The 12,221-nt window shown below is 51.6% G+C and overlaps 5 protein-coding genes across 5 annotated transcripts; 3 read left to right on the top strand and 2 right to left on the bottom strand.

Annotated features, from left to right (window-relative positions):
* Window positions 1–93: 93 nt before the first annotated feature.
* ASPZODRAFT_140078 (hypothetical protein) lies at window positions 94–1,084 on the top strand (the record flags this gene model as incomplete). Its single annotated transcript, XM_022724621.1, has 2 exons — window positions 94–590; window positions 658–1,084. 2 exons carry the CDS (start codon window positions 94–96, stop codon window positions 1,082–1,084), a joined length of 924 nt encoding a protein of 307 aa, XP_022583649.1.
* Window positions 1,085–2,100: 1,016 nt separating this feature from the next.
* On the bottom strand, window positions 2,101–5,432 carry ASPZODRAFT_61229 (hypothetical protein; the record flags this gene model as incomplete). The annotated part of the gene is made up of 3 exons (XM_022728978.1): window positions 2,101–2,229; window positions 2,316–5,078; window positions 5,139–5,432. 3 exons carry the CDS (start codon window positions 5,430–5,432, stop codon window positions 2,101–2,103), a joined length of 3,186 nt encoding a protein of 1,061 aa, XP_022583648.1.
* A 2,117-nt stretch (window positions 5,433–7,549) lies between these two features.
* On the top strand, window positions 7,550–10,260 carry ASPZODRAFT_61443 (hypothetical protein; the record flags this gene model as incomplete). The annotated part of the gene is made up of 10 exons (XM_022728988.1): window positions 7,550–7,669; window positions 7,741–7,763; window positions 7,824–8,043; window positions 8,099–8,378; window positions 8,432–8,597; window positions 8,664–8,964; window positions 9,023–9,253; window positions 9,316–9,544; window positions 9,602–9,795; window positions 9,862–10,260. The coding sequence occupies 10 exons, from the start codon at window positions 7,550–7,552 to the stop codon at window positions 10,258–10,260; spliced, it is 2,163 nt and encodes a 720-aa protein (XP_022583647.1).
* A 51-nt stretch (window positions 10,261–10,311) lies between these two features.
* ASPZODRAFT_1403660 (hypothetical protein) lies at window positions 10,312–10,764 on the bottom strand. Its single transcript, XM_022724659.1, has one exon. It carries the CDS (start codon window positions 10,590–10,592, stop codon window positions 10,362–10,364), a length of 231 nt encoding a protein of 76 aa, XP_022583646.1. The 5' UTR covers window positions 10,593–10,764; the 3' UTR covers window positions 10,312–10,361.
* Window positions 10,673–11,431, top strand: ASPZODRAFT_61151 (hypothetical protein; the record flags this gene model as incomplete). Its single annotated transcript, XM_022728970.1, has 1 exon — window positions 10,673–11,431. One exon carries the CDS (start codon window positions 10,673–10,675, stop codon window positions 11,429–11,431), a length of 759 nt encoding a protein of 252 aa, XP_022583645.1.
* Between the last annotated feature and the right edge of the window lie 790 nt (window positions 11,432–12,221).

Raw genomic sequence — 12,221 nt, 5'->3', positions numbered from 1 at the left:
CTAGACCAGGAGAAGCTGCGCTGAGCTTTGTTTGTCGCCAGCACCAGCTTTCTGGGAGGGATTTTATTTCTGACGGCATTTTCTGTCAGAACCATGATTCGTACAGTACGGCCAGCTGCACAGTCACGATGGCTCCTCACGTTGCATCGTTCCTCGTCTACGGCCGCGTCCAAGATCCAGCTCCGTGATCTCACTCCCTCACACCTCAGCGCATACTGGGATACCGTTCCGCCGGACGAGTCTAAACTGGAGTACGCTGCCAAATTCTTTACCCCTTCGCGCCATTCGCCCATCAAGCTATGGTCTGCCAGCAAGTTCCGGACCACGCCTCTTTCTTCCGTCGAGCCGGAGGTTGCATTCCTGGGGCGGTCGAACGTGGGGAAAAGCTCTTTATTGAACGCGATCATGGGACAAGAGATGTGTTGGACGTCATCCAAACCAGGACGCACGCGAGAAATGAACGCATTTGGCATTGGAGGCACGAAAGGAGGGGAGTCCAAGATCGTCCTGTTGGATATGCCCGGCTACGGAAAGGCGAGTCGAACCGAATGGGGGGTTGAAATCATGAAATACCTGCAGGGAAGGAAACAGTAAGCTCTCTCCCTCTCATACACACAAATTTAGTTATATCCTTTCCACAAGGTTCTAACCCGTTAGACTCCGACGAGCCTTCATCCTCATCGACAGCGAACACGGGATCAAACAAACCGACCAAGACATCCTAGCCTCCTTCCGCCGCTACGCGATCCCACACCAAATCATCCTCTCCAAGGTCGACAAGGTCTTGAACAAGAACAAGAAACAGATCAAAAGCGGCGCATCGACGACCAGCGTCGCCGGGCTGCAGACAATGCTGCACAAGCTCAAACCCATCATCCAGCCCGACGGCCGCATCGCAGGCCCCGGCGCCCTCGGCGAGATTCTCACCTGCAGCTCTGAGACAGCCGTTGGTGACGGGTCCTTTCTCGGCGTGAACGCTGTCCGGTGGGCGATTCTATCCGCCGCCGGCTTCGACGGGAGCATCAATGTTCAAACGACAACGACGTCTGCTCCTTTGCCGGAGCTCCCCACTGCCACGTCGTGATGCAACAGCGCTTGGAATATCCTTTCTCTTTTTTTTTTCAACTTGAATCTTCCAGATAAGCCATCGAGGCATCAGAGATGGACTGACAGGGCCCTGCCTTTCATGGCTCTCTGCTCGAGCCTAAACTCCACGATTCATGGCATTATAAAATAGAACGAAACACCGTTCAGACAGAGACACTAATCCAGAGAACCCCATTTATAGGGGTCCCAGCCTGGTTCTCTATGGTGGGAATGCTTTCCCAAGAAAGATACTCTGGTTATACCATCATGATTGACGCAGGAATCTTACCCGGTCGAATCATTCAAGACATACTACTGTCATCCTACTGACCTGCACATAACTCTTATCGTCTGTACAAATCCGTCTCATGAGGTAAACTAGATATAGTAGCTAGAAGGTCATCATGGTCGATTGTACCAACTAACCGGATTGAATTGGATTATACCAACCAACCGAGCCTTACAATATACTACAGTACAGTTCTTAATACATAATATTGGACAATAGTTCCTATTTCAATAGAAAGCAGGCGCTCAATACAGAGCCGCGACTAATAGGGACAAGGTAGATGAAAGGAACAAATAAAATCATAAGAGGGGAAGAAATAATCAGCCATAATACACATATGGTGGATGCACTGCGAGGGAGAGGAAGAAAAGAAGAAGAAAAAAAAAAGTGTAGAATGCATGTGTATACACCAAATATTGCTGGGGTCTTTTTTTTGGGGGGGGGGAACGTCACAACGCCTATCTCTTAATAATGGTGAATGCTGCATGACAAGAAAATGCCACCCGCACGCTATGCAAATGCCTGAAAGGGGAAAATAAGGGTCTGTGAGTAGATAAGGGGTATCATGGATGGTTCATATGCTTTTTTGAAGGGTTGTAGACTGCAAAACCATAAATGCCGCCACATCTCTAGTGTTATTATCAATAAGGGGGGGTTCTGACTACCCCTTTTGCGTAAGCATGTCCAAGTAGTCAAAAACTTGTATGGTGGAAGTTGCAGGCCCCTCAAGCATCAGAAACGTCATAATCTTCGTCAGCATCGTCACTGGTTTCCTGACCACGTTCATTGACGACGATGCGCTTGCCGAGTTGAGTGCTGGGTACTCCGTCACGAGAAGCACCAAAATCAAGAACCTAAGGCAGGGGTTAGTTATTCTGCAATTGGGTTCGTCTGGACCTTGAAGAGGGGGCTGGGGGGGGGGGAAGTGTGAGAGACTCACTTCGATATAGGTCAGACTATCCCGTTGCACCGCCGCAACACATCTTCGATCGTTGAATTTCACCTGCCATACTCCGCTGAGATCGGTCAGGAGGTCTCGGACGCACTCTCCATTTCGAACATCCCACATTTTCAGAGTCCGATCAGAGCCTGAGATGACTTTCTGGCCGTCATGCTGGAAACAAGTGATTGCACCGGTATGGGCACTCAGGCGGCTCTTGCATTGACCACTCTCCGGATCCCAGATTCTAAGAGTTGAATCTGCGGCGGCTGAGACAAGGCGATCGCATTTAAGGTCGAGCAGGCCGACAAGGGACGCATGGCCTTCGAGATTGTACAGAAGCGAACCTGTCTCCAAAGACCAGATCTTGACCATATTATCCATGGAGCCGCTGATGCAACGGTTTCTGGCATGATCAAGAACCACACTATAAACCTTCAACGTATGGCCCTGGAGCCGATGGAGGGTCTCCCCGGTGGAGATCTTCCAGACTCGGACGGTGCAATCATAGCTGCCGCTGACCAAAGTATCTCCGTGTGCAGCAATAGCGCGTACCGAATGCTGATGGCCTGCGAGAGTCCGCACAAAGTATGGCGAGTCTGAATCATCGTTCTGCGGACCACTTTGGAAATAGGGCGCATCGCCGGGCTTGGGAAGCTTCCAAATCCGGAGGTTCGAATCACGGGAGCCGGTGATGATCAGCGGTTCCTTCGGCATCAACTCGGGTGTTCCGTCGGAGTTTTTGCCAACTTCTATCGGTAAAACGATTTGTAAACAACGGACCGTAGACGTGTGGCCCTGAAAGACCTGCGTGCATTTGGCATTCTCAATGTCCCAGACCCGGACGGACCGATCCGTGGAGCCAGACACTAGAGTGTTGCCGTAGTACTCGAGGGCCCAGACGCCACCTTCGTGGCCCTTGAGGGTTGCCCGCAGGGCACCGGTCTTTGTGTCATACACGTTGATGTTGGTATCATCGCTTCCGGTGAGGATCTTGTCGGTATCGAATTGTAGGCAAGTGACGACATGGCGGTCATGGGCGCGGAAGGCGAGATGTTTTGGTTTGACATCCAACTCCATCCACCCCTTGCGAATCGAATGATGGCGCTGGTAGAGTGACTTGTACAGATGAAGGCCACGAAGGGTCGGTAAACCAATCTCCGGATATGGCACGGCTGCGGCAGCAGCATTGGCGGCACCATATGGCCCTTCCGCGGCCGCGATTTCGCGTCTCCAGTCCGGGGTATCAGAGTAATCCGTACCGCTCGATGAAATCTTTCGCTTCGCGAGCTTTCTACTCGATGTGCGTGTGGGGGCCTTTCTCTTGGGGCGTCGGGTGGAGAGAGAACGAGCCGAGGTCTCTCTCTCGCCCTTCTCTGCGGAGGATGTCAGGGTGGGATGCCGGGATTCTTCAGGCTCGAAAGTCGGTCGAGCTGATGAGCTAATGTCCCTCTCCCAGTTCTCGTCGCCACTAGGGAACTGCCAGCCCCAGCCTTCCTGGATCGCTCGGTCCAACTCTCCCTCTGGGAGCTGATAGCCATCCCGATCGAAAAGCTCCTTCCAGGTCTTCTCGTCCGAATTGATGATGTGTCGCCATCTCTTGGAGACCTGTGCGGCGCGGCACATGGTTTGAACATCAAAGTACTTGACAATGTTCAGGCTGAGCTCCAGAGGTAAGAGGGCCAAGAAGTCACATTTTAGAGCCGGATTGACCACATCGGCAACGAAATGGAGGGTGGGCTTCGGGCAGCGTCGAAGGAACTGATACATAAGATAGGTTTTCAACTCGTCCGGAACCGAGTCGAAGAAATCCATCACCGAGGGGATGTCCATCAGAGATGGTGCGGACCCGGTGTTTTTGGAATTCGAAGGGATGGGCCAATTCCGCAAGGTGGACGGCGCACTGGTCATGCTCTCCTTTGAGCGCAGAGGCTTGGCAAAATGCGGGAGATTAATATCAAAACTTGAATCGGTGTCCACATCTGGCTCCTCGGACTCGAACGAAGAATCGACATTCATCGCGTTCATGGCGGCAATGGGGGATAAACTCGGACTCGGTAAGCACATATCTTCATCCGCGGTGTTCGAGTCTTCTGTCATTGAAGATGTTTGACGGGAGATCTCCTCTACGGTCTCATCCATCACCTGGTCCGAAGGATTCGAGTCTTGTGGTTGAGGATCTTGTTCCTTGCTTGAGGGCTCTTTCTTCTTCGGGTGGTTGAGCTCCGTGCGGCGGTCTAACAGAGGGAGTCTCTCTGGACCATACGACTGACTCCGAGAGGGAGCCTTTCCGATTTGTGAACTAGTCCTGGAAGTTTGCACGTTTCCGGCGCTCTCCACTTCACAGGACAACGGCGAGCGCATAGCGGATTCTCGGCGAAGAAGACTAGCGCTTTGTATCCTTCTGCGGGAGATGATGGTCTCGCCTGAGCTGGACTGGTTGTGCTCGGTCTCTGGAGTGGCTAAGCCGGGCGGGACGGGGTAGAGTTGCGTATTGCCGGTACCGAAAGAAATGTGACGTGAAACGGGCTCCAAAGGGACCCTGGCAGGAGAGCCTGTATTACGCTGCAGGGCTTGAACTGGTTCGGATATCGAAACGGGCGACACGGGCCGACGTTTGCAACTGAAGGGGTGGGTCGAAGGCTGCGAGGACAGTCGAGGGGGTGCGAAACGGTTGGAGGAGTTGGTCTCGTCGGATGTAAACGAGGTTATCGAGCGTACCACGCCGTTGGAAGAGCGAAGAACTTCATTTTTCTCATTCAGCTAGAGGTAGCACATTAGTCACCAATCCCCAAGGAAGAACCAAGAAAAGAAAGGGCCTACCTCGTGGAGAGTGCCCACGGCGTCTTCTGGCTCGTTTAATACCACCGACTTTCCTCCCAGGTTGAACTTGATATTCTTCAGCGAAGCCGGGGTGGGCGAGAACGCCAGGGGGTACTGTTTAGGATCCCAATCCCGCGTGGCACGCGGAGCCTTCATGACCAGTGGGGGGAAACTTGTGGTTGTGGTTGTGGTGGTCGTCACGACGGTGGTTCTCGTGGTCGGAGCGAACGAGAACTGGCCGAGGGAGACATCTTGGGAAGGGCCACCCAAGGTAGAAGCGTTGAGCTCGTCCATATCACGTCGTATAGACTGGGGATCACACGAGTCGAGAGAGAGATTCTTGACGTCGGTCGTATCAAAGGGAGGCGGCGAGGACGACGCGTCCTGTGACTGCGAGTCCGCCGAGGCAACTTCGATTCTGATCACAGCGTCAGAGGCCATTTTGAGAATAGAGAAGAAGAGAAAGGAAGAAGAAGAATGTAAAAAAAAAGGACCACGATAAAATGGAAGGCCCAGATAAGAGGAAAACACCGACTTCTGCTATACACGGGGACCCAGCGAGTTCTCGAGTCTGGGGGAGCAAGTGGGCCGGGGGATCGAGGGTGGACGAGCAGCAGAGCGATAAGGTTGCAAGAGAGCACCACAGACTGCCACCACCAACGACGGGGGGGGGTCGAGAAATGGTTAGAACATGGCGATGGGTGTGGACGAGTAGGAAAAAGGGTCCATGTGCCAAAGGCGAGAAACGAGGCAGGGTGTGGCGTGTTCTGACGGGAGCGAGAATGTTAGGCGGCGGAGGGCGCTCGAAGGAGGAGCTTCGGGTCGGGTGGTTGGGTTGGGTTTGGGGTCGAGCCCTTCCGGGTGGGTTTTGAACAGGCTAAGACTTCCGCCGGAGATAGCCAGCAAGGACACGCTCGAAACGCGACGGATTCAGGTACGGGCGGGCTGGACGAAGAGGTGAGGGAGGAGATGTGAGGAGGTTCTGGCGACAAGACAAGCCACGGGAGGATCAACTCGGCAGGGAGGCGAGACGGCCAAAACGAACAAACAGGGCTTTTTCTTCCCGCGGATAGTTAAGAAGGTATAGTAACAGGGATGTAGTGGCGGTGGTAAATCTTCAAAACAGGGCACAATAGCAGGAGAATGGGTATGGTTTTTCTACTTGTTTACCATCACTATAGCCTTAGCTTGGGGTTTTCCTTTTTTACTGTTTTTCTATTTCTTCCTTGCCCTTCTTTACTCATGACTACCTCAGTATCAAGTTCTGCTTGCCACTTGCCTCCACGTGATGTGGTGGGGGCTCTATTTGGGAAAACTACGTCGTACCCGCGACCTACCGGGTTAACTGCTAACTTGTTAACGACGGAGGTAGATAACTAACCAGTTAGTTAGTTAGTGAAGTGTTCTCGTGAGGTGAAGTAATGGAATCGCCGAGTTATCGCTTATCGGTTATCTCAACTCCACCGAATCCATCCATAGCTGGTATTAGATGGACCGACAACGGACGGAGGGCGACCATTACAGTAACCTCGTATAACAGGTATCTAAAGAATGGAAACACTACTGTATTTTAGGGCTGCTAGCCCGTCTATATGAATCACTACCTCTGGAAAGATCCTCCGCAGGTATTCCTAACTGTAGGGGAAGGAAAATATCAAATTTGCTCTCTTGATGTTTTGGTGGAGGCGCGAGGAAAAAGCCACAGGGTCACATGATAGATGTGGCTGGTGAGGAGATACTAGTGCCACGAAGCCCCAGTACTGATACTAAGCAGAGGAAGGAACCATCTGCGAATCACCGACTGTGGCAGCCACGGGGCCTGGAGTCTCGGTCAAGGGAGTCATATCCAGTCACTGCTGGAGTGAACAGAGACCGTCGGACGGAGAAGATTATTATCACTGGTAAGTTGAGTCTGGAAGGCGAGGTCTGACGTGGAAACTGGGATATAAAAATATATACGAGCTGTCTTCAACGTCATCCTCTGGCACATTTCTCACAGAACTTGTCTATCTCTATTAAGATGGATATTGAAGCTTTATGACTAAATAAAAACACCCCAACTGACTCTATGCCAGATCATAATTACTATATTATGAGTTTACTATCTGATTTCGATGGAAGATGGGAAGTAGAGCGCTGTATTAAGTACAGTGCCTGAGGAACAAACAGCACGTTCCCTCCCACCCGACAGCCACGACATCTGGTGTCTCTCACAATCTCGCTCTTCCCTAGAGAAATCATCGAAAATACGAGCTTTGCTTATCACTACTGCAGGAAGTAGCTTTCTCTCGTCCATACTGATTGGGTAGAGAAGGCCTTGAATGTAGTAGCTGCTCGTCATGGCTCGCATTCAGTTTGCCGCGCAGATGCAGCAGACTCCCACTCGTACGCAGGTCGTCAACAAAGCGGCGATGCCCGCAACCACCGAAAGGGATCAGAATGGACAAGTCTCCGAACCGGAAATACGGGATGGTCTTCAGCTTCAACACCAGCAGAGCTTGGAAATGGTGCAGATCATGCTCCACGTTACGGTGCGTCCCCTTTTCTTCGTCATTACCTCGAATCTGAATCGCTGCATGCAAACTGACCCAATGGGCTATAGCTGGGAACGCTGTTCTATCTCCGGTTCGCCATCTCCCATCGCATCAATGTGTGACGCTGACCCCGGCTGATTAAAACATATAGAGAGTTTTTACCGCTTGAATGTTTCGATGACCGCGATCTGAAACAGGCTCACCGAGAACAAAAATTCTCCTACGAGGATTTTGTTAGTAGCAGCGGTGCTCCTTCTAGTCTGTCGGAAAGTGTTTCTGAACAGACATTCGGACAGAGAAAAAGGGGTCAACCTTTGAAGATTTTGCTTCGAAATACGAATCCTAAGACAGACATGATTCTAGATCTCCTGGTAGGTGTCAATAAAGATCTCATCTTTTTTGTTTTAGTCAACCTGACAGATGTAGGAACATGGAATCTTCGATGCCCTCAAAAAGAGAGTCTTGGAAGCGATTCAGTTAACTGTCGTTGTGGACAAGGAGGCACCGGAAAACGTGTTGGAGACTTACACCTTTTCTTTCAAATATACCTCGCAGTCCACCGACCCAAACAGCTGCTTGGAGAGCCTCTCTCTAGACCCAGTGGGCTGTGTGGCGGATATGAGGACAACCCAAGCCGCAAGAACGGGCCTGGAGATGATAGTTAGGCGCCTGATAACGCTCAGCGCCTTTCTTCCAATTCTCCCTAGTTCGTGCTCTCGGATGACCCCTGGAATGTACTCTAAACTGACTGATTCCTAGATAAGCGGAGTTTGGGAATTCATCTTTTCTACACGAAGGACTGCTCTCCGGATTACGACCCCCCGGGGTTTACAGCCAGCAAGGACGACATCATTCGGTATCCTTTGGAGGAGAATTGGCGCAAAGAAAGTCAATCTTGCGGTTCAATGACCACTGCAGACCACAAGTGAGTTTCACTACCCCTATGTGTACCGGCATGGACATGGGCATTGGCTAATCGGATGGTCCTTAGGGTTGGTCTCAGGGTCACCTCCATGAAGTGGACAGGCCCGGACTTAGAGGGCTCTGATGCCGCCCCTGCGATCCCGGAAGATATTGAATATCATGACGAAGTAGTGCGTGGTTCGGATATCGGGTTCCCCGAAGACGAGGAACTCTCTTCTCAGGCCGAGAAGGCAAAAAACAAAAACGAAGGGACCACACAATCCACATCGATCCACGGTGACATGTCCCAGGTTGCGGAAAGCTCGCTCGAATCAACGCAAGCCCGCCAAGATATCATGGGAAAGCAAAGACTACAGCAGATGATTCCGGTAAGAATGGCTCTGGTGATAGGTAATACACGGAAACGATACTAACGAAGCTGACCAGACCTCGTCTTTCTACTCTGGAAGCGATCTTGTTCCTACCCAGCCACTGCATGCCAAACCCGTCAAAGATATCGAAAGCGAGAAGTTGTCCCAGATCACTACAGAAAAGTTTGTCCTTTCTGCAGCCAAAGCTGCCGAGATTAAAGCCTATCGATTGTTGCAGGACCACAACGAAAGTGAAAGAGGTATGGTCGATTGCCAGTGCGACTGGGATGGAGAGGAACCCGAAATGGTAAGAAGTCGTCAAAGAAGAAAATTTGAATTTGACCAGCACTGATTTTTTTTTTTTGAAAGCTGGAATGTTCCTTCTGTCGTACACGCCAACATTTGATCTGCTACGGGTATCGCAACAAGCAAGATGCTAGACTCCCCGACATACACGCATGCTATAAATGTCTGCTCCTGCCAAATGAACCTCGTGTTTTGCGCTCCATCCAGGATCTTGTTCCCCTGCGCAGAGCTTTACTAGTGATCCTCGATGATGGGTATCCTTTAAAGATCGGTGATCTCGGAGAGAAGATTCGTAAGTAAATTGATTTTCAAGTCTACGCCGCTTTTCAAACTCACTGGATATACGCAGACTGCAGCGGGCCCACTGCGAAACAGATCACCGATGAGCTCAAGAAGCGGGGGATTCTCGAATCAACCCCCGGTTCGAAGGCCCGAGGGTTTTCCCGTACGGGCCTGCCGAGATATCGCATCGTCGAGACAGAAGAAGCTCGCCAGACGATGGAAGAGAAGATCTTAAACCCGATGGCTAAGATCGATGACCATGTATGTATATGCCCCAATTGAATATGGGCTTCTAAGTTTAGCGAACTGACTATAAAAAAATCATAGTACGTCCACTCCGGCACTCATACAGGACGCAAACAGGCCGAAAAAGATGATAGTAGCGCCGACAGCAACGACGACGGGGAGGACAAGCAAGAGACCCCGCGGATGAGCTTACGGCAAACGCGCAAGAGAAAACAGCTTGACGAGAAGGCGACGCCGAAAAGCGCAGCCAGCACACGCGTCACCCGCTCTTCAGAGGCCGCAGTGGCGCCTGCCACACCGACGAGCGCCGTCAGCACACGGGTCACCCGTTCTTCGGAGGCAGCCGCCCAGGCGACGCTGGCGAAGGACAGCCCCGACGGTGACCAGAGCCTGCGGCGGAGCAGTCGCAAGAAACGCAAAATGAGCAATTACCGGCATCTAATTGATATTGGGGCTTCTCCTAGCGGAGATGAAAAGTGACAGTCTGTCAGACGGGGGAACCAGAGTTTTCTGTAGTGTATTTTGTTGCTACGCCGGCAGTATAAGTATGCCAATACGGAGTATACAAGAAATGCAGGGATTCAATCAGATATCAATATGTAGTTGAGGATTAGATACCATCCGTAGTAGTATAACGCCGCTTCATCGTCAGTACTGTGCTCCGTAGTATAGAGCACCGGAGTTAAGATATTAACTCCGTACAGAACGGCCAAGAGGAGGATCCTACGCATTTGAACGACAATCAGAGTACTTGGGGATTGGTTAAGTAGACCCTTGACTCGGTGGTAGGTTATCTCCGTCAAATAAGGCATATAAATAGATCTGTCCTTCTGGTAAGCTCTGACTCCAATTAATCAGATTGAATCAAATCGAAACAAACCACCCTCATACGATGTCTCGAACGATAGTGTTCATCACCGGTGCGAACCAAGGCATCGGGTTCGCGGTCGCCCAACAGCTCCTCACCTCGCAGCCGACATACCACGTCCTACTGGGCAGCCGGGACGCGCAGCTCGGGGCGGAGGCAGTTACCCAGCTGGTCGACGACAGCAAGCGGGTCGAGTGCGTGAGCATCGACGTGACGGACGATGAATCGATAGTACGTGCGGCAGAGCAGGTGCGGACCCGATACGGGGTTGTGGACGTGCTGATCAACAACGCGGGGATAAACAATGAGATTGCCATACCAGCAGATGACAAACGGAGCATGCGAGAGCGGTTCCGCGAGGCGTACGAGGTGAATGTGTTTGGGGCGGCGCAGACGACCGAAGCCTTCCGGCCATTACTGGAGAAATCGACGAACCCGCGCATCGTGTTTGTTTCGTCGCATACGGGCTCGTTGGGCCTGCGTGTCGACCGTGATAATGCATGGTATGAGAGTCTGCACAGGCCGCTTAGCCCGATCTACCGCAGCAGCAAGGCGGCGCTGAATATGCTGACGCTGCATTATGCGGCGCTCTTCGAGGACAAGGGGGGTAAAGTCAACGCGACGTGTCCGAACCGGACGGCCACGGGCTTCATGAAGGGATTGTCAGTTCCCGGGGCACGGCCGGCATCCGAGTCGGCCAGGAATATCGTCAGGTTGGCGACACTGGGTAAGGACGGCGAGACGGGGACCAACTCGGATGAAACTGGTATCATGCCTTGGTAGGAGATACTACCCAGTGTACTCCATACATAACTGTACTGTTCAAATCATGATGATGTAGTGGATGAACCTCGGAGCAAAAATTATCACTTCCACTCCTACCTTCATATGACAATTGCAAATGCTTACATGCCAGTTCACCTCCGTATCAAGACGTCCCCCGCCCATCGATCTTTTCTGTTTCTGTGCCGTGCGACGGTAGACGACCACCCCGATCGCGATCTAGATCTCATTATGGTATAATGCCCGTACGTGCTTAGATTTTTTCACTTGCCAAGTACGGATTACTCTGTGGCTCGTACTGAACGATAAGCGTATAGGGTTTGTCGATCTTATCCACAGTAGGATACACGATAGTTAGTGAGCCTGTAAATCTCAGCTTGTAGTACCTCCCTAACTATCTAACAATTTGTCAGAGGCTAGTTTAGTAGTCCCAGCAAATCGTAATGATAATCCCGCAGCGGATGGTTCAGGCAGATTGAATGCCTAGAAGCATTGGTGGCTCAGTCGAGATACAGCATCAAGTGTTCGCGATGCTGTTGCGGCTTGAGTTCCTATCTCGATCAAAGAGCTGCCGCTTTGGTGGAGCCGAGACGCTGATCGAGAAATTGGCGCCTTGGGAACCATCCTGTAAAATCCATGGATGACCCCTGAAGGGTGACAAAAGCGGTGAGGTGACCACGTAGCCTACCATTTGTATGCGGATTGTCTTGTGTTTTCTTGCGGAACAGGGTTTCCATCCACAGCCACTCAAGTCGAACCGAAGCCGGTCGTCGGCGAAGAAACCTCGAAC

Source organism: Penicilliopsis zonata (genome assembly GCF_001890105.1).
Source record: "Penicilliopsis zonata CBS 506.65 unplaced genomic scaffold ASPZOscaffold_3, whole genome shotgun sequence".
NCBI classification, from domain to species: domain Eukaryota; kingdom Fungi; phylum Ascomycota; class Eurotiomycetes; order Eurotiales; family Aspergillaceae; genus Penicilliopsis; species Penicilliopsis zonata.
This window is presented reverse-complemented; position numbering and strand designations above follow the sequence as displayed.